The sequence below is a fragment of the Sander vitreus genome, chromosome 6 (assembly GCF_031162955.1).
Source record: "Sander vitreus isolate 19-12246 chromosome 6, sanVit1, whole genome shotgun sequence".
NCBI lineage: Eukaryota > Metazoa > Chordata > Actinopteri > Perciformes > Percidae > Sander > Sander vitreus.
This window is the reverse complement of record NC_135860.1, coordinates 6,423,272-6,443,617: the sequence shown is the minus strand read 5'-3', so window position 1 is coordinate 6,443,617 and position 20,346 is coordinate 6,423,272. Positions and strand designations below refer to the sequence as shown.

The window sequence follows — 20,346 nt, the reverse complement described above, 5'->3', positions numbered from 1 at the left end:
AAGGAGTGTGGAGCCGAGAAAATCTGAAGAAATCGAGAACATTCACTCATTTACCGACTCACTGCTGCTTGATGTTCTCATAAAAATCTGCAACAAGGTAAACTGTTACGGTGTGCGTAAAATCCACTCTTTTATGCACATCTCTGCAAACAAAACCGAATCAAAAACTACAGTTCAAAGCGAAATCTATCTTATTTTATTCAAAACAAACAAACGAACAAACAATCTGCAAAGTTGCTGAGAGTAGCATCTATGTGTCGCGCGTAAAATTACCTTTTACGCATGGCTCTGCATATACCTGTGAAATAATGAGATTAAAACCAAATGGCACATTTCATGATGGTATTCTGAGAAGCAACGCGTGGGAACCCGAAAGCTCTTCTCTCTCTCAAACACTCTTCGTAATGATGTATCGATTCTAACACGTAATAAAGTGTGAACACAGCTCCCTGCCCAATTTTCCCATGAGAGAGAGTTGAAGGAGCTACTCTAACATTTGCCCAAATTATTATAGGTTTGTCGGTGTGGACAGTCTCCCACATTCAGTAAGCAAAACTGAATCAAGTCGTTGTGTCATCTCTATTTTCAAGTACATTACATTTTGTCAAATGTAATACTATAGTTCTCTGTGGACAACCGAGGCGCGCGTAAAGTCTTTCCTTTTACGCGCGGCTCTTCCAATTAATGTGTTTAGTCAAAATAAAAAAATAACTCGTGTTCCCGTGTGCGTGTGGGAACCTGAGAGTCACCTCTCCTCCGAGCACACTTTGTGAATGAAGTATCGGTTTTAACAGGTAATAAAGAGAGGATGAAGCCTCCTGCTCCACGTTCCCATGATGAGAACGAGCTGGGGAACAACCTCCCACTGTCACACTCATTCAACATTTGTCTGCATGTTGCCATGTCGACTAAAGACCATTTGTTTATATATATTTATTGTCATTTGGTGTGGAGAACATGTGACCATTTGCCTCACTCTCCCTGCAACATTATAACCGTTTATCTTCATGTACATTGCTTATGCAAGCAGTCAGTTTTGCAGTGATGGAAGAAGTATCAGATTATTTACTTAAGTAAAAATACCACTGCAAAAACGTAAAAGTCCTGCATACAAAATCCTACCTCGGTAAGAAATGTAGTACTCATTCTGCAGTAAAATGTCCCTTTTGACTATATGATATTATTAGGACATTATTTTAAGACCTTTTAAACAAGTAAAAAGACGACTAGCGTGTGTAAAGTGTGTGGGTGGGAACCTGAAAACTTGCAGTCCTCCACACACTTCTTTTAATGATGTACTCATACTAACAAATAATAAAAAATGCAAATGGACGTTTTGCTCTCTTTTTTCCCACCCAGCATGACTGGTAAAGGTCAGTCCTGTGTGTTTTAATGGCCCGAATCTCACATATCCAAATGTAACCAAGGAAACAGAATGGTGAGTGCATTCAGTCTATTTTGTGCATGTCATTGGTTGGAATGTGGGGCATTCTAGAATGATATGATGCACACTGTCCAAGGATTATAGGTGTCCTTTACACTGTGAGGATCAGTCATCTGTCTACAAATCAGAACCGATAATCTTTATACATACAAAACCCAAAAATAATGGAGGACCACATTAAGACACCTGACACCCCTCTATATTCGCCAGCTGCTCCTCTGGAGGCGGATACAAACAGGCAATGCGTAGTAGGATGTTTTCTCAGGACAGTAGCTGCTGGCCTGGGACTTCACCGCCACAGAAAGGGGGAAAAGGTCAGCTACCATAAGTCTGTGTTTATTGAATCTCTGGTTGAGGATCGTGAGTCAGCAACCCAAAGTGATTCTAAACTTTGGAGACTTCCAAATTGCACCCTGTTATATCAGGTTGCTGGGAGCTTTTCGACTGGCTCACCAATGAGTCAATAACTCTGGCAGCATATTGTCAGCAGCATTACTTTGCCTGCACATTCAGTGGCTCTGTGCTTTATTGGAGGGTTCCTAAAGTTATAGAGAAACTCCTGTGGATTCTGCCCTGCCTGACTCTGATGCAAGAGAATTTGAAAATAAAATTAGAAATCCACATTATTTGCATGAAAAGTCTCTTTATTGCATGCATCAGCATGATTCTGACATCTTTGTGCTACCATGCACAGGTTTCTTTTAATAATTTCTCTTTGATTGTTTCTGCAATTATCAGAATACAACCTGTTAGAAGTCAAGACCATGGGAATATATTACAATATTTGGCAACAACTTTCACAAGATGTTGCAGCGCGACTGATATTCATCACGTTTAACTGGCATTCATCTCAGACATGTTATTTTTTTTTTACCTATGTAATATGTGAAAATATGAACAATACCCCCCTCCCTATTAAAAATAGTATACTAATAATTTAGGCAAGGCTGAGTAAAAAACTGGAGGTGATTTGGGAAGTGCTGCTGTGTATTCATTTGACAGGAAAGTAACAAATAAGTAATCTTACAAGAACATCTGTCAGGCGACACCCAACAGATGCATATTGGATAATAATTAAGGTCCCAAAATTACAGCAAATCAAGGTTGTGTAAGCTTTTTAGTTTGTATTAGGCTGAACAACAAAATACACCTAATGCCAAACTTAAACTCCTAGCCTCTCTGTAATTGTAAGTCATTTTGTTCACGTGTTCTCCATTGCTTTTTCTATGGGCTGAATGGAAAGGCAGCTGTGCAAGTTTTGCTGCTGGTTTCTCTACAATGCTGTTTGTGTGGAGTCAGGAGTGTTGTTTGACCTCTCACTTCTGGATTTCTGCCCTGAATCTGCTGAACTCACCACTAATTGTTCTGCTCTACTGGGAGTGTCACCATTTATAACTGGCTGGCGATCTGATTGGACGGCAACATCTGTAGGAGGTGAAACAACAACTCTTTCTATTGACTCATTGGCTGTTCTGTCTGTCACAATAATATAATTGGGCTCTGGCTGGGGGGCACTGGAGCGACGCTGCAATGCATGCTGGGTGCAGGAAAAGGAACGCTGCCGAGGGGCAGGCTGGGGCGACAGGAAGTGAGGTGTTGCAGCTCTGGGGACTTCCTGATGCCTATCACGATCCTCGTCTTCTGATGTTACCTCCTGTAAGGTGCTGATTGGCCGAGGGGAGCGGCCCATGACTCTAGGAGGGACCAGCGCTGTTGCGGATTGGTTGAGCTGTGGTCTCCAGTTCTGAGGAGAGGGGTACTGCACTCGGCTCATCGACCAATCACTGGCAAGACAAAAAAGTTTTTATGTTTATCCCATAAAATACAAATTTACTGTGCAGTCTTTGTCTTAAATGAAAAAGGTTAAACACTTAAATCTTTGACTTTAGAGTGTCTTTGAATGCACCACCAAGGAAGCGTTTTTTTTTAGAACAGTAACTACATAAGCACAAGACTCCGACACAACCTTTTACTTGTTACAAGTAGGGAGTTGGGTTAAGAACTGGAGGGTTGCCGGTTCAAGTCCCCGTACGGACCAAAGTACAACGTGTGGACTGGTAGCTGGAGAGTTGCCAGTTCACCTCCTGGGTGCTGGTCCAGCACTGGCAGCCCACTCACTCTGACATCTCTCCATTTGTGCATGTACAGGACTTGAGCATGTGTGTGTGTGTGTGTATTGCAGGCGTGCAGGAGTGTAAATTGTAATTTCCCCACTGGGGATCAACAAAAAGTATAACAATTACATTTTTTAATTTTCATACTACCTGATTTTGTAAAGCACGCCCCAAAAAAAATCCTTCCCAAGTTTTAGTTGATATTTTGAAACTCAACACAGTGTGTTGTAGTGGTTTCACTATTGCCATTTTGCAGTGTGAAACATATACATATATATATATATATATATATATACATATATATATATATATATATATATATATATATATGTATATTTTAATGAATATTACTGTGAAAATACTGCTTTACTGCACAGTGTAAATAATAATAGTTAACCATGATGAGTAACTACCTCTTACATAGAATTTGCAAGCCGCAAGTCACATATATACAGCTGTGCTTAACAGCGTAGTCACTAACGTTTTTATAGGATCCAATAGCCACCCCCCTAGTTTGATGCCAACAGCAAATAAAAAAAAAATGCAATGTTTACCTGATTGACTAAAATATGCACACAAAAACAGCTTGTATGGTAATTATGAGCAAATTCAAGTCTCATCATCTCATGAGTTTCTCACTTAGCTGGTGGAAAATCATCAGAAGGCCGTTAAAGAGACAAATACTGTCGTCTGTGCATGCATTTTATTACTGAAGGCTTACTTTTGTGGAGGTGGGGTCATATCTCGATGCCCTATGATCCCAGAGAAGGAGGCACTTCTTCCAGGCATGCCTTGTGATCCGACCCACGGCGAGTACATCAGGGTGCGATCCTCCCACAGCATGTCGTTGGCCGAGTCGACGGGAACAGGCCCTCTCTGAATTTGGTGAGCCAACAGGAGTTCCAGGACCTGGTGATGCATGCCCTCTCTGGCCACGTCCATCGGACGGCGTCCTCTCCGATCGTGCAGCTCCAGATTGGCACCATGAAGGAGGAGAAGTCTGGCCGTATCATAGCAACCATGGATGGCGGAGAGGAAGAGAGCAGTCTCGCCCTACCAGAGAAATAATCATAAAAACAACGTACTTCTGTGTTGTCTGGAGGATATCAATTAAACAGACAGAGTCAGCTTGTTTTAAACATGGATAAATCAGGATTCTGAGTCCTCCTTAATAACCACTGATAAAGAAACAGTCAGAACTGACCTTGTTGTCTTGCAGGTCCACAGCGGCCCCGTAACGAATGAGGGTCCTTGTTAGGGAGAGGTGGTTTACTGAGCATGCCCAGTGCAGGGCTGATCTCCCTGAGAGAGACAGTGTGAGTGGAGGGGAGGTAAGGGGGGAAGAAGGGAGGGAGTAAGTCAGCCAATGAACAACCATTACACAACAGAGTCGAGCCCAAGATGGTGAAGGGAGGGAGAATGGATTGATGTGGAGATGAATTGTTTCAGTTGAAGTGAGAATGAGAGGACAGAGACAGGTCAGAAAGACAGAAAACATTAAGAGATGTGAACAGAAGTAGACAGAGAGACAAAGACACAACAAAAGCAAGGAGAAAGATCAGCAACAAAGTTAATATGTCCATCAACCCGATCTTGAGCACTAGAGCACATTAACTTTGTTCTGAGTCAGAGGAGGGCAGCAGGGGAGCTGGAGGAGGAAGAAGAAGAGAAGCCATGGAGAGATGAGCACAGGACGGGAGAGGAGGGACACAAAAAGAGGATGTGAGAGAGACGGGGAAAATTACACCAGTTACTCAGCCCCTCAGTGTACAGGTGACAGAAAAAAATGGCCTGCTCCGGAGCTTTACATGCTATTTTTCTCCAAGGTGAGCTTTAACCCGTTCATGCATTGGATCCAAATATGGCACGTGGACAGGTGAGTTTAAGACAGGTAACTTTATTAGCCAAGCTAGCGCCGTGGCTTTAAGGACTGCAATGTCGGTCTGTTGGTTAGTCAGTCTCTTTGGTCCAGATCAGTGGTGGAATGTAACTAAGTACATTTACTCCAGTACTGTACTTAAGTACAAATGTTGAGGTACTTATACTATACTTGAGTCTTTTCTATTCATGCCACTTTCTACTTCAACTCCGCTACATCTCAGAGAGAAATATTGTACTTTTTACTCCACTACATTCATCTGACAGCTTTAGTTACTAGTTACTTTACAAATTAAGATGTTTGCACACAAAACACATGTAGTTTATAAAATGTAATGTTTTATTGTAAATTAAACTATCCAACAGTATAACGGCCTATAAGTACAGCTGAAATGATTAGCCCAATTAAACACAGAACTGTTTGGATCGTTTCCAGTTTCTAAAATGTTAGGGATTTTACTGCATTGAGTACTTTTACTTTTAATACTTTAAGTGCATTGTCCTGATGATACTCACATACTTTTACTTAAGTAACATTTTCAATGCAGGACTTTTACTTAACAGAGAGAGTAACAGAGTATTTTTACAGTGTGGTAAAGGATCTAAATACTTCTTCCAACACTGGTCCAGAGCCATCTTGATTGAACATTTTTTTTTTTAAATTTGGTCACTAGAAGTTGAAGTGTACTAACTTTGGTGATACTATGACTACTACGAAAATACTTTGTCAAATGTTTTAAAAACTATTGGCTGGATTGCCATGATATTTGCTACACATATTCATATTTCCCTCAGGATGAATTTTAATAACTTATGGCTTATGGCTGTGTGCACAAGTCTTATTACAAAAATACAAAATGTTATTAGCTTCCCAGTCACTGGGTTTTTGATGGACACTATTACATTAAGGTTAAGAAACCCACTTGAGTTAAAAAAAAAACATTTACAAAATCAGCCATTTTTTTGGCTTCATGCATGAAGGGGTTAAAGCAGAATTATTCAACCTCTGCTTCTGACTTCAGGGATGATGACATAATATGGTTGGATCTTGTAGTGAATACACAGGCTTCAAACTGTTTTAGCCTGATTGCATTATGAGATTAATTGGAGGAACTGTAAACAAAAGTAGCTACAATTCCTGCATTCATATACTGTAGGTCCTACTTCAATAAGGTTAAAACAAGCACCAAGAATGACATGCAGATACTATTTGACTGAGGTTTGGGGTTGAGTCAGACTAAACTAATAATAGTAACTGTGACACAGATGCATTACCAGTATGATCAGTGTTGTTGACTGGTACTCCTGCTCGCAGCAGCTCCAAGACCACTCTGTCCAGCCCGCTACGCACCGCTCGGATCAGAACCACAGACCCATCCGGGCCACACCACTCTGCCGACTGCCAACACAACAGAGCCATGATAAATATATAGAAAAGACATACACGTAATACATATTTAACAGTTTAAGTTTGGCCTTGTATAGTCTATATCCACGCCGTTCCACTTCTGGGATTGCTCCGTTGCCGACAGAAATTCCGCCGGATTTCACTCTTTTCGGCCGGATGTCCGTTACCTTCTGCTTTCTTCGTGTTGGAATTTTAAACTCCGGTGGATTTATGAGGACTATGGTTAACTGCTCCTCAGATCTCTGCAGGGTAAATCCAGACAGCTAGACTATCTGTCCAATCTAAGTTTTCTGTTGTAAAACAACTTTTGAACGTACACGTTCCACCAAAACAAGTTCCTTTACAAGGCTGTTTTGCAGAGGCACCATGGCTCTGCCCGGTGCTTAGCACCGCCCATGACGATTGTGATTGGTTTCAAGAAATGCCAATAAACCAGAGCATGTTTTTCTCCCATCCCAGAATGCTATGCGGACTAGCCAGATCCTCCTCCGCAGCGCTGTGGAGGAAGGTCTGGCAAAGCGAGACTAGGCCTTTTACAGTGTGGTCTACATAAAGACACGGGAAGAGAATAAACAAATACAGCCCAAATGGTTAAATTCCTTAATAACACTGGCTCCTCACAACATTTATAAAATAAAATTAAGAAAATGTTGAAAACAAAAACAAAGGACAGACCTGCTGAGGAGGACTGAGCAGAGGAGGAGGCATGGCGTTTCTCTCCCATCCTCTAGGTGGAGCTGATGGAAAACAAAAATCATTTCAGGTGGATCTCCAACTGACACATGTAAGGGTTTTTGATATACATACCAAACCAGGAGATGTGCAGTTCACATGTAATCTCTGTCTAATTTTGCTCTGCACAGTATGTTAGAGTCCTATTTGACAGTAAACATAGGCTGAATTTCAGCAGTGTACATGTTTCATGTGGTGACAATGTGGTGTGGTTTAATTATTATTTTCATTATCGATAATCTACAGATTATTTTCTTGATTGATCGTTTGGTCTATAAAATGTCAGAAAAAAGTGAAAAAGGCCAACAGACATAAACCCAAAGATTGACTTTTTTTTTTTAAATATATTTTGTGTTGATCAAGTAAATGATTAAGCGGCTAATGTGTTGCAGCTGTATTTGAGTCAAGTAACCATCACTTTTCAGACCAGTAAAACCACAAAAAAAAAAAATGTCTTTGTTGTTAACAAATGTTTAAGCTGTCTGAATCAATCAGATGCTGGCCAATAATAAAAACATATGTCCGTTTCCCAGATGATTAACAGTAAGAATGAGTGACTTAGTAAACTAATGTTAAACCTTACGTTGTACAGGTCTGCGGGGCTGCGAGGTTCCAGCCCGGTAGTGTTTCTGCTCATGGCTCCTGTGGTCACAGATGGAGGCTTCCTCCTGTCGTCTGGAGCATCTCGCATTGATGTCTTCCATTGAACTCTGGGTAAAGTCTGTGTCACTTCCTATATCCTGGTCCCTTTTGAGAGGTCTGGAAACCAAAAGCACAGTTTTGATACAGCACATTTAGAAACTGCTGTGGTTTTTACTGTATGTGGTCACACAGTGTTTTCCTTTTTCTCTCTTATTATGTTGATTTATGAGTCCTCCAAGAGCTCTGCAACACACCCAAACTCAAGAATACAGTCTCACTATTTTAGGGTATGTTTTCCTAAAACAAGCATGGGTTGGTAGTCTTTGAGGAAATGAACCAAGACCCTAAACATAACAGGGATTAGAAATACTTATTGTTTCACGGCCCTGAGTGAGCTGTGGTCAGGGTGCCCATTCTTGCCTTTATTTGATAGAATGACAGTATAGAAAGGCATTAACGTAATAGAGAGAGAGAGAGAGAGAGAGATAGATAGAGAGAGAGAGAGTAGATAATGACATGCAACAAAGGTTCCTGGCTACAACTGAACTGGGAACGGTGCGGTTACATGATATGTGTCCTTACCCACCAGGACACATCCATTATCGACTAATCTGTTCAATAGTGTTTAGATGAATCAATTAAACATGACATCTTCAGAATAAAATGTTACAAAATATGATAACATGCCCATAACAATGGTGCCATCGTCAAATTGCTTGACTAACAGTCATAAACCAAAAGCTCTTTCATTTGTTTAGAGAGACAAACATCTCACCAAATTTGTGGGAACAAGCAAATGTTTGGCATTGTTGCTTGACAAATGACTTAAATGACTGATAATCAAAACTGTTGCCAATAGATCCACGGATCGATTAATCAACTAATGTTAATAAAAAATATAATATATACTATGTGAGGCAGAGAAGTGTTTAAAAATAAATAAAGATTAAAAGGTAATATCCAACTGATTGACAGGAAAAAGTGCCATTCAGCCTTTTCAATAACTACACAGGATGACCTATCACTTGTTTTAGACTACACCATATTTGTCTACATGACATCATTCCTCCAGCAGACAAAACATCCTCTCATGTCTTTCAAAGCAGCTTGTCTCACCGCATTCGAATGGCGTCCTCCCCCAGCGGTTCCCTCCTTCTCTTTTTCTCTGCTTCCTTCGCTTTCTTCTTTTTCCTCAAGCTGATCTTCTCTTTCTCTCTGCTTGACCTGACCCTTTGGTCTTGGTGGGCTGGGTGTGGTGTCAAGGCCTTGGATTTTGAGTTATTGTCTGTGACCGTAGACCGGTGTCTCACCCTGTTACCACCTTCCCTCTCCGTCCGCCGCTGCCTCACCCTCCTCACCACCAGGAACACCACCAGGGCCAGCACCAGCAGCAGGCCAATCGCTACGGCAATCGCGGCCCATAGCCATGCAGGGGTCGGCTCTTTGAGAGGAAGAATGGAAAATTATTTTTTACTACTATGAGGTAGAACATTTTTTGTTACAGCTGCAATATATGGAAACAAGTGATATCAAGATCACAGCATCACCTATTGATGTGTGCGTCTATTTACTGAAGTACTCAATTTCATCTGATTCATTCATGGTAAATTCTTATTGAGCTCTGCCTCTAAAATAATGTTTGAACAACTAAAACTCAAACATGCAGCAGTGACCAACACATCTACACACTGGAAATGGCAAAGGTGTTGCATAGTGTTTTGTTTGGATGAAACTCAAAGCTGGATGGGTGTTTGTGTGTGCGTGTGGGAGACAGGACACTACCTTTGACTTCCTCTTTTACCGTTTCCTCCTCTCTGCTTCCTATTTCCTCTCGGACACCTCTAATACTGATGACGGCCTTCAGCTCCGGGAGAGTGGGGAACGAGCCAGGCTTTAGCAACATTACTGCACGCAGGAAACTGGCTGCCTCAGTGGCATAAGGGAAACAGGTAGAGGGCAGGCGGGAGCATGGCCTGTTGTCCACTTGGAGGAAAAGGAGGGAGCTAGGAAAGAGTGAGAGAGAAGGACACAGTAGGAAAGAGCAGGTATATCGTTTTGGAGTAGGTTTGTTTGGATAAGTTTGCTGAATAAAATCTAAAACCCTTTAAAATCTGAACAATGTTTTGTACTAACATAAAACACCTATTTCGAAATTTTTTTATTTTTCAACATAAAAAGTTGTACCCACTTACCAAACAAAACAGACAAACAATACATTTCTGAGATAGCTTAACACACATGTATATTGATACCAATTTCAGCATTCATATTAGTATCCCTGGTAGTCAATGGGCTCAGTTCAGACTTAAGACTACAGTTACTGTACTTAATGGAGTTCCCCAAGGTTCTATGCTTGGCCCACTTATTTTGTCTTTATAAAAATCACTTAAGTGTTTAGGTGCTTGATTAACTCAAGTGTTGACAAAATCATGTTGTTATTTTTAAATGCTAGATGGAATCTTATTGACATTTTGAACATTATTAAAACAAAGAGGAAGACAATAGAAGCTGTTATACCTGTAATTAATATTTTAGGTATTTATCTTGATGAAAGTCTTTATTTTCAACGTCTGTTTACAGGTCTTGCGTACGACTGCATACAGTATGTGAAAAAAGTTGTATGAAGCTACATTAGCTGCTAGTGAGGTTGCATTGTTGGTAATGTAGGTGCCAGGTTTTGACAAGGAAGAAGGTGTTCAATGAAAAAGACAATATTCCTGTTTTTACTGCATCGATTATCTTTTTTTTTTTCAAACTGTCCATTGTGAGTCTGACAATGATTTAGGAATGCAATGCTAAATCGGTGGAGTACTCGTTATAGCAATATGTTAAAAACCTTTTTTAAAGGGGCTGTACTCAATATTCAGAACATGAATATAGCAGTAAACAACTATTTTCTATGTAAGGATGTAAATATATACTGGAGTAATGGCGCCCTGAGCAAAGAATGCAATCACACACAGAGTTTTGATAGCGGGTCCGGCAGCGAGTGCATGTTAGTGCTTGTGAGTGCCTTGTGAGTCGGTATCCCACGCTGATGGCCATGATAAAGCGTCGGTATTTGACAAGTTAGTGAACGGTCCCCTCTATTTGTAAAAACACTGCTTCATAGGACTTAACTGTTTAAATAAGACATAACTATACTCACTATTTTTGACAGTTCACTCAGCACCTACCCATTTGAGTCACCTGCAGATGCCTGAGCCAGCAGGTTGGCGAGCTGCTGAGGGTCAAAGTCAAACAAGTTCCTGTTAGTGGCAAGAGGGGCAGAGCCTCTCAGTTTGAGTGGCGACTGGAGGAGGATGCTGAGCGCCCAGAGCAGGGAGCTGTTGGAAAAGGCGCCACGTTGTTGTGGGAGGTTGGCGTGAAGGACCAGGGTGCCTTTGGCCCACAGGGGGCTCTGGTGTTTGAAGCAGTCGCTGCCGTCCCATCCACAGGGAGCGTTGTCACATCCCTGCTCGCAGTGGGAATTGGCGTAGTGATCGCGGCAGTACTGGATATGGCCCGGACTGAGAGCCATGATGGGGAGGGATGAAGAGATGTAAAAAAGAAAAAAAAAGAAAAAGGAGATAGAATAAGAAATTTGACAAAATAATTTCAAGGTTTATAAACTTTAATAAACTTAGTTAAAACTTTTAGTTAAAAATGTCAGAACAGAAAATAATTACATTATTACTTACTTATCTTATATCTCATTACTGTTGTTTGTTTTATACAGCCATTAGTTAACATTGGACAGTTCACTGCCTCAAATTAACAATGTGATTTTAACACTGTTTAATATTGTGTTTGTGTTTCGAATTGTTGTAAATATTATGTTGCTGAACCTTGGTACCAAAGAAAACCTTTTAATATTTCACTATTTATTTATTTTCAATATTAATTCAATATTCTGCACAAGTGTACTGCTTAATGACAATAACCAATACTAATTGAATCTGATTAATCATAAAGGAATAATAATAATAATTATATTAATAATCATGATTGCCTGTTATTTGAGTTTCTTGCCCAAGTCTCTCTTGCATAAAAACATCCTTAAACCTAGAGTAATTTATGTGAAAAAAGTTTTAAATATTAATGCAAATAAGAAAAAAGAGATGAAAAAATACATAATACATGGAAACAACACAAACTAGCATACAACAATTTAAAAAGGACAACCATAACTGGCATGAATAAGCAATAAAAACGTTCACTGTAAAGCTGGAAAATGTTTTTTTAGGGTGAAAATTAGGGTAAAAAATGACAACGAAAGTGTTTTACTTGCAGTGGCCCCGGTCCTTTAGGCAGTCGAAACCGTCTCTGAGACACTCAGGCTCCATGCACTCTCTGTCACAGGACTCGTCTCCAAACTTGTCCTTACACTTTCTGTTGACTGGACACTGACCCCACGGATCACCAGACGCAGCTGTGGAGACAAGCACAGATTAGTAGCAATAGTAGGCCTACACAATGTTGCACATGAATAGTGATCTTTTTGTACAGTGTTGTTCTGGGTAAAGTGTAATAATGATGTATTTGTAGATGGTCTTCTATATCTTTTATGAACGTCTTGTCCGTGAATGAAACATGTTTATGTCTGCTTGTCCATTTAAACTACAGGTGAATTTAATATGCACTGACAGATGTCAGAGGCAAACATCACTTCCATATTAACATGTATTTGCACACTTGGCAAATAAATTGTGTGTGTATTATTTTACCATGCAAACTGTTTTCACTAAGTGTTTTATCGCAGGACCAACTCACCCACATATTCAAACCACTCATTGTCTCAGAGCATTAGCAACTATTCATAACAATGCAGGTCAAGCCATGAAAGGTGGGTCCTGATACGGACCATTAAAGGAAACAGGAAACGGGCCCGACATAAACAGGAAGTTTCCAGGAGAAGCGAATAGTAACAGGAAATGGAGTGGGCTGGGACTTGATAAAGGTCGAAGGTCGTCACCGTGGCAATGAGGAATGTGATGGAGTTGGACAATGGGCTTGGCAGGTGTGTGCGGGACCATAAATTCATTGCAGAAAAAAAACGCATGAACAATATGCTGAAATTAGACATGTTAAGTGTTACACTCGATCAAAAAAAGAGAGCTTTTCTGGTGTGTGTGTGTGTGTGTGTGTGTGCTTGTGGAGTTTAACTCCGAAAAGGCAGTTAACCACAGGTTCCCGTTAATTCTATGATGGACATGTGTTGTGATATTTAAACAAGACTGCCTATATTCGAAATTTTTTTGGGCTGTCTATGTACCGGAAACCCGACCATCATTGAATGCCGAAATGAATGTTGGGATACGGATGCTGCGAAGTTCATACAAGTTACCAACCAATGCATCCTCTGTAAAATGGGCGTGTCAAGAACATTTCCGGGAATCTTAACTGTAAAGTCAATAGAAGAACACAGATTGAGAAACGCCCAATGTCATTATAAAAAATGCTTTTCACTTTGTCCTTAACTGAATATTACCAAAAGTTAAATCCATATCTACATTGACGAAAAAGTATATTCTAATACATTTGGGGAAAATAAACTTACCTAAATTGTATACCAGTATCCTACCCATAGGGCTTCACTTTTTCCAAACTGGTAATCATATTTCTATCTACAGCCACAGGACACTTTAAACAGGTGACATGTTTTGTGTACTGTATGTGCAAAAGAAAGAAAAATATGTTGAGAACACGGTGGCTAACTCACCTTGACATGTCCAGCTCAGTCCCAGCAGAACAAATGTCCTCAGAGCAAACATCTTCAGGTTGTTCACCAGCTGCGGTGGGCCTTTTCTTCTCTGCCCAGAGGGATCAGCAGTCCAGTCCAGCTGTTTGGTAAACCTGCCTCTGATCTCCAGGAGCTACAGCTGTGACTCAGTGTTATACACTTAAATCTGTAGCTTTGTGGTGTAGCTGCAGTCCTGCTGTTCACAATGAACAGTTAACTCTGAGTGAAGTCGCCCAATCCCGTCATCGCCGCCACAACCGCAAACACCTTCCCACACCACCACCCAGCCCACTTTGTTCACTCGCTCTTTTTTCAGAGGCCCTGCGGATATCTGGACAACTTCCTGCCACTGTGTGGAGAAGAATAGGAGGTTAATGACTGTATGTGTGTGTATTTGTAGGTCTTACTGTGTCTCAAAAAAAAAAACACAGTATGGGGTATGTGAGCTGTTAGAAGAGCCGTTATTTCAATGTGTAAAAAGCTACAGGGTGTGAGGGGAGGCGTGGTTTAAATTTGACCTTTACAAAGAATCTGTTTTGTCCAGCTGCTGAGTCAAAAAAACAAACAAAAAACGGAACTGGAACTGGAACTGTGAGTGCTCTGCCTCAAAAAGGACTCTGTAAACGGCTTCTGTTCTTATTTAATCCACACCATTTTGGCCACATTGCTCTTTATCAAGCACAGAGTGAAATAAATAAGAACCAATAACTTCTGCAGTGTTGCAAGTCCTTTAAGGCGTTTGACTTTGACCTTTCACATTAAGGCTGTGCAATTAATCAAAGTTTTAATCTTGATTACGATCACAAAAACACATTCATTGGGAAAAAAACTATTATTTTGCACATTACATTTTGCAAGTAAACTCTTATTTTGTCTTGTGTTCTGAATGAAAAAAAAAGTTCAAACGGCAAAAGTATTAAGGGAAATTTCACAGTTCAAGGGATTTATACTGTTGATCGGTTTCACTGTTTTTTTTAAGTTCAATACTTGCAACATCTTTCCAAAAGACAATGACTACTCGTGTTAAATAATCGTGATTTCAATATTGACCAAAAATAATTGTGATTATGATTTTTTTCTCCATATTATTACACGATATAGACACTTATTGAAATCCCAAACAGTAGATTAACAGATGCACACATTATGACACATTTTTGTTTTAGTTTTGACCTAATAATGATGGTTGACAAAGAATCTCACAAAGAACTTACATTTTAAGTAACAACGTGCATTCTCCATTACAAAAACAAAATAAGTGTAGTGCTTGAATAATAACTGTTCAGCTGCATAAAGACTGGATTGCTTCAGATAGTGTGATCCTGGAAGAAGCAACCACAGTCTATGCTTAATGGGATTTAATGAAACTTGAGATCATTAAGTCATTTTTGGCAAAGTTTTGGATTTCAAACTTTCCAAAACGTGCATATGATCATGTGGTAAGTAATGAAGTAACGAACAAGAAGCATTGAACTCCAACACAGAACCGTTTTGTCCTTAACCCCTCTCTACTAGTTACCCACTTTCTCTGGCTGTGGCCCTGGAGCTCCTCTTTCCAAGCAGTATTCCTCCCAAAGCTCATTAAACAAATTCCCACCGAAAGAACACCCTTGATACCTTTTGGAGTCACACAATCCCAAATCCATCTTTTTAAATACAGCACAGAAAACCTGCCGAGAGAGCGGTGTCGTCTTCCTCTCTAAGCAGTGCTTGTAGTAGTGCCTGTACACCTCGGACATGTTTGAGAAGACAGGCTCCAGATACAGCTTGGAGACGGATGTCCCGCAACAGTATGAAGGAACTTTGGGTAAACTCTCGAGGAACTCATTCAGGACTATATGCTCTGAAGCTTTACGGGACTTTCTTTGCGTTTGCTTCTTGGTGATTTCCTCTGAATTATCCTGCTGGGATGTATTTTGTGCCCAGTTTAGCACTGACCACTCTCCAATACCCAAAGTGGAGAGGAACATCTTTTTGCAAACTTGTTTTTTTTCACCGCTGGCTATCAAATGATAGCGCATGGAGACCGACCTTCTCGACTGAGTCCACGGTGCTCGGGTTCTTTCCACCGGGCCACAGTCGACTAATCCGGACACATAGGTCTTTCTCTGAGCCCAGTTCATACACTGCCAGAAACTGGTAAACAGCTCGTTCCTCATTTCTTCACTGAAGTCTGCACAGAAGCGGTTGGATGCCCTTTTGCAAGCACCGGACGTGCATCTTAATCCCATGGTCCTCTGACCTTTAGTTATGGTCGTGCCGTCTTTCTTTCGTTTGCTGATGTATGGTTTTCCCTCCATTCTAAGTTGCTTCTGTCGATTGTGCTTCCATGTTTGCGGCTTGGCAACTCTGGATTTCTTTCTCGCTGACCCCTCTGGTTCTGGTGGCCTGTCTTTGTCTTTGTCAGTGGCATTCCCTTGTTCTGCAAAAAACAGGAAAAGGTGTGAGGTATTACTGTGATACACTTTAGTGTTACAGTGGAAACTACAGAAAACAATGGCACTAACTATGCAATGCACTAAATAGGGCTGCGACTAACAGTTATTTTCATTCTCAATTAAAATGCCGGTTATTTTTTCCTATTAAATGATTGTTAAAGGTGCTCTAAGCGATGTCACGCGTTTTTTGTCACATACAGCAAACATCTCCTCACTATCTGCTAGCTGCCTGTCCCGTGAACACACTGTAAAAAAACACGGTCTCTGTAGACAGCCCAGGCTCCACAAACGGCAACAAAAACAAACTGCGCCAACCTGCACCACCAAACCTAAAAAACAGTGTTCCAGCCAATAACCGACAAGACAGATTTGGGGGTGGGGGTTGGGGCGTTAGTGCGCAGAAGGGAGGGGGAGGGGACGGGATGAGGAGGAGAGAGGAGCGTGCTAGCCTCCGTTTTGTTTGACAATACTTCGAACGTCAACAAGAAGTGACATCACCCAACATCTGCTTAGAGCAACTTTAATTTAGTTTACAGAATATCAAAAAATAGAGTAACAGTCCAAGATGATGTCTTAAAATAATTTGTTTCGTCCAACCAGCAGCTTTAAACCTACAGGCATCAATTTACAATGATGTATACCAGAAAAAAGCAGAACATTCTCACATTTGAGAAGCTGGAACCAGCAAATGTTTGGCATTTTGGCTTCGGACATTAATCTATTATGACGTGTAACATACTTTTTTATGTATGTGTTGTCAGTTGACTAATCGGTAAATCGACTGATTGTTTCAGCTCTACAACGAAGTTTAGTAAGTAGCTGAAAAAGAGCAGAGACACTCACCCTGGGTAACTTCTGCAGTGTTATTGACTGCAGAAGAAGCAGGGATCTGTTGTGTGCACTGAGGGACAGCCTGCCTTTTTTCTAAATTGTTTTCACTTGATTCATTCTTTGTTGTTGCTCCTTTCTGTGTCCAGTTGAGCACCGACCACTCTCCTATCCCCAGGGTGGACAGGAACATGTTTTTACACACTTGTTTTCTTTTGCCATCCACCATCAAGTGATAACGGAGTGAAACGGATCTTCTTGACTGCGCTCCCACCGCCCGAGATCTTTCCACGGGGTCACGGTCAACTTGTTCTGATACATACAGTTTTCTCAGAGCCCAGTTCATCTGCTGCCAGAATTCATCAAACACTTTCTTCCTGGCCTCTTCGTTGATTTCATTACAAAGCCGGTTTGATGCCTTTTTGCATGCATTCGAGGTGCACCTCGGTCCCATTGCTCTTGGCTGTTTTGTCACAACCTCACCGTCTTTTTTGCGTTTGCTCTCGTACGATTTACCCTCCATCCTCAGCTGTTTCTGCTTGTTTTGGTTCCACTTTGATGGATCTCCAACTTTAGCTTTGAGTTTTTTCCTGCCAGCCTCTGCCTTGTCCTTATTAGTGTTGCCATTTTTGGCAGCTGTATTAAGGAGCGCTGAAAAATTAAACATTTTTTGGTTAATCAAACACAAAATGATCCAAAAAGCAATGTTATTCCCAGTTCTGGTTAAGAACGGCAACAGCCTACAGCAATACAAGACACGCAGTTTGAGTATGTGGATCTACAGACTAAAAGTGGTGACACAATTTTTTTTTAATGATCCCTTTTTTCTGCTAACAATAAAAACACTTTGTTGTACACATGTGGAGAACATGAATCGACACATCACATTAAAGCTAGACACTGTGAGAGAACTACAATATCAGTGTCATTGCAGGAAAGCTGTATTTGCTGTATTTGTTTTGAATGAAAACAAGCTTGATAATATTTATATATATTCCAGTTATTGTAGATATACAGTATATATCTCAGTTATTGTGACTGTTACGTCCCCATTGATGGTACCGGGGTACTGATAAATATTTATCATTATTTGTGTAGTTAACGCTTTTTTAAGTCAACTCAAAATGAGCATCCTTGAATATCAAGATAAGATGAGAGAAAACGGTATGCGTCCCGTGGGAAATTGCTGTGCAGCAGTTTCAGTACAAAGTGGGAAGAGTGCAAATTCAAAAGTCAAAGATAAAAATAAGGTGCACATCCAAAATATGTATATTATATCATGTATGGATCCTAAAAAAATCTAAATACATATAGATGTGTATGTACAGTAGGTTAATACCAGATATCTGAACATACAGGGTTTCATATTTATGTAATTGGATGTATGTGAATAATGTGTAAAAAGGCAAAAAAAAAAGTAATAATAGGCTTCAAACGGATTCAAGCTAGCATTCACAAAAGTATGCATCCAACAGTGACAGTTTACAGTTAAATGCCACCCGACAACTAAAAGGATTGAATCATCATTCATCAAATCATCGTTCTTTTACATCTGCAGACGGAAAACACTCTCCACAATTAATTGGGTATGGTAGTTACATTCACTGCATACACAACTTCACCACACTGTTACTTACTGGTGTCAGCACCCAGAGGACACACACTCTGTAGAGGAAACTGGGAAATCATCTGTGGCTCTGCTGTTTTTACCGGGTGGGACCTTTTCTTGGACCGTCCATCTTTATGCAGGTCAGATTTCCTGATTGCATTAGTGACGTGCAGATGTTCTGAATGAAACATCACACACACACACACACACACACACACACACACACACACACACACACACACACACACACACCTTGATAAGACAGTGTCAGTAACTGCTGTGTTTATTTACAGACACACACAGTCGGAGCTCATACACACCTGCTGGGATGTGGTGCAGCCCAAAAGTCTCAGTGACTGTGGGTCTGTGAACAGGGGGGTCATTGGTGGGTTTGGGATGGAGACCAATATCCTCCATTGCTGCAATGGCTACAACGCAAGAAACAGGTTGTTGGGGGTCTTTTGCATCAAGCAAAACAATTGCATGTTTTTATTCAGTGATTAGCATTGAGCCTGTTTGTCCATTCCCTTGAAACCAATCTGAAAACACCGCTGGTGCATATTTTAACGGTGGACAACAAATCCATGTGTCTAAGTCCAGATGTTTTTGTGGCTTACGTAGAAGTAGACGTTGCAGGCCTGGCATTTACCGAAAAGGTGAGTCGAAACGGCTGCAATGGTGGTCATAGTAGAAGATATTAAGCTAACGGTTTGTGTAGCTAATTCCTAGCAACTCTTCTTTAATGCTAAACTACGACAAACAACCTTTAAAAATGACACGTATTTTCGGCTTTGCTTACATAGTGTTATACATTTGAAAACGTCTCGTAGACCCGTCGGTTCCATCCAGATCAGAACACAAGTTTCCCCGCTGCCAGCTGTTTACTCCTTCATGGTTCTCACCGTGAAACACAACATCTGTCAGCTCGGTTAGCTCACGTTTTATTTGGCTAAATATCTTAACTGGCGGATTTGTGGAGCTTCCCACACAGGCAGCTGCCATGTTCGAGCATGCGCACTGGCAAGGCCGTAGAAACTGGGAAGTTTGTATTCTCTCATAAGCAAAGTCTCGCATTGCCAAACTTATCTCCAAAGCAGATAAATAGAAGAAGAAAAAAAAACGTACCAACAAAATTGACTGTCACATAACAGCAACATTATTATCAAAATGTACTTAAAGTATCACAAACAAAAGTAGGCTACTCATTTAATGGCTGATGTCAGTGTTATCATCAGTGCTGAAAGAAGTATCCAGATCCTTTACTTAAGTAAAAGTATAAATACGTTGATCTTAAAATAGCCTACTCCATTACAGTCCTGCATTCAAAATTCTATTCCGCTAACTTTTCTTGTTTTCTTTTGAAATGGATCGTGTGACCTCTTTTGGGTCTAAATGAAACTATTTGAGAGGTCTACAGAGGAAATCACTATTTTGTAGAACTGCTAACAACTCAGAATCTGAAACGTGACTAAGGGCCCTGTCTACACCTTATAAAAAGAAAAGAAAAAATGCTATATGGCTTTTAAAATGA

The 20,346-nt window shown here is 40.6% G+C and overlaps 2 protein-coding genes across 3 annotated transcripts; both read right to left on the bottom strand.

The window, feature by feature from the left end:
* Positions 1-218: 218 nt before the first annotated feature.
* notchl (notch receptor, like) lies at positions 219-14,068 on the bottom strand. The gene is made up of 11 exons (XM_078252225.1): positions 13,920-14,068; positions 12,485-12,629; positions 11,395-11,727; positions 10,001-10,221; positions 9,335-9,659; positions 8,160-8,335; positions 7,520-7,581; positions 6,712-6,835; positions 4,763-4,860; positions 4,280-4,611; positions 219-3,228 (listed from the first exon to the last, which is right to left on the bottom strand). The coding sequence occupies exons 1-11, from the start codon at positions 13,969-13,971 to the stop codon at positions 2,718-2,720; spliced, it is 2,379 nt and encodes a 792-aa protein (XP_078108351.1). The 5' UTR covers positions 13,972-14,068; the 3' UTR covers positions 219-2,717.
* Positions 14,069-14,564: 496 nt separating this feature from the next.
* LOC144519225 (uncharacterized) lies at positions 14,565-19,819 on the bottom strand. Of its 2 annotated transcripts, none has more exons than XM_078252226.1 (5): positions 19,615-19,819; positions 19,136-19,243; positions 18,844-18,993; positions 17,222-17,857; positions 14,565-16,362 (listed from the first exon to the last, which is right to left on the bottom strand). In XM_078252226.1, exons 1-5 carry the CDS (start codon positions 19,658-19,660, stop codon positions 15,452-15,454), a joined length of 1,851 nt encoding a protein of 616 aa, XP_078108352.1. In that variant the 5' UTR covers positions 19,661-19,819; the 3' UTR covers positions 14,565-15,451. The 2 variants fall into 2 exon arrangements, with proteins under 2 accessions (XP_078108352.1, XP_078108353.1); XM_078252227.1 differs by lacking the exon at positions 19,615-19,819 and adding an exon at positions 19,433-19,605.
* Positions 19,820-20,346: the final 527 nt, after the last annotated feature.

Bases quoted from the DNA above. Each gene is read 5' to 3' on its own strand.
- notchl (XM_078252225.1), bottom strand. From the start codon at position 13,971: ATGTTTGCTCTGAGGACATTTGTTCTGCTGGGACTGAGCTGGACATGT. The intron at 9,660-10,000 runs GTAGTGTCCTGT...TTCCTCTCAAAG, and splicing joins GGTAAAAGAGGAAGTCAAAG to AGCCGACCCCTGCATGGCTA. The intron at 8,336-9,334 runs GTGAGACAAGCT...TTTGGTTTCCAG, and splicing joins GAGGACGCCATTCGAATGCG to ACCTCTCAAAAGGGACCAGG.
- LOC144519225 (XM_078252226.1), bottom strand. From the start codon at position 19,660: ATGGAACCGACGGGTCTACGAGACGTTTTCAAATGTATAACACTAT. The intron at 19,244-19,614 runs GTAAGCAAAGCC...CTTGCGTTGTAG, and splicing joins TTTCAAATGTATAACACTAT to CCATTGCAGCAATGGAGGAT. The intron at 16,363-17,221 runs GTGAGTGTCTCT...TGTTTTTTGCAG, and splicing joins CACTGCAGAAGTTACCCAGG to AACAAGGGAATGCCACTGAC.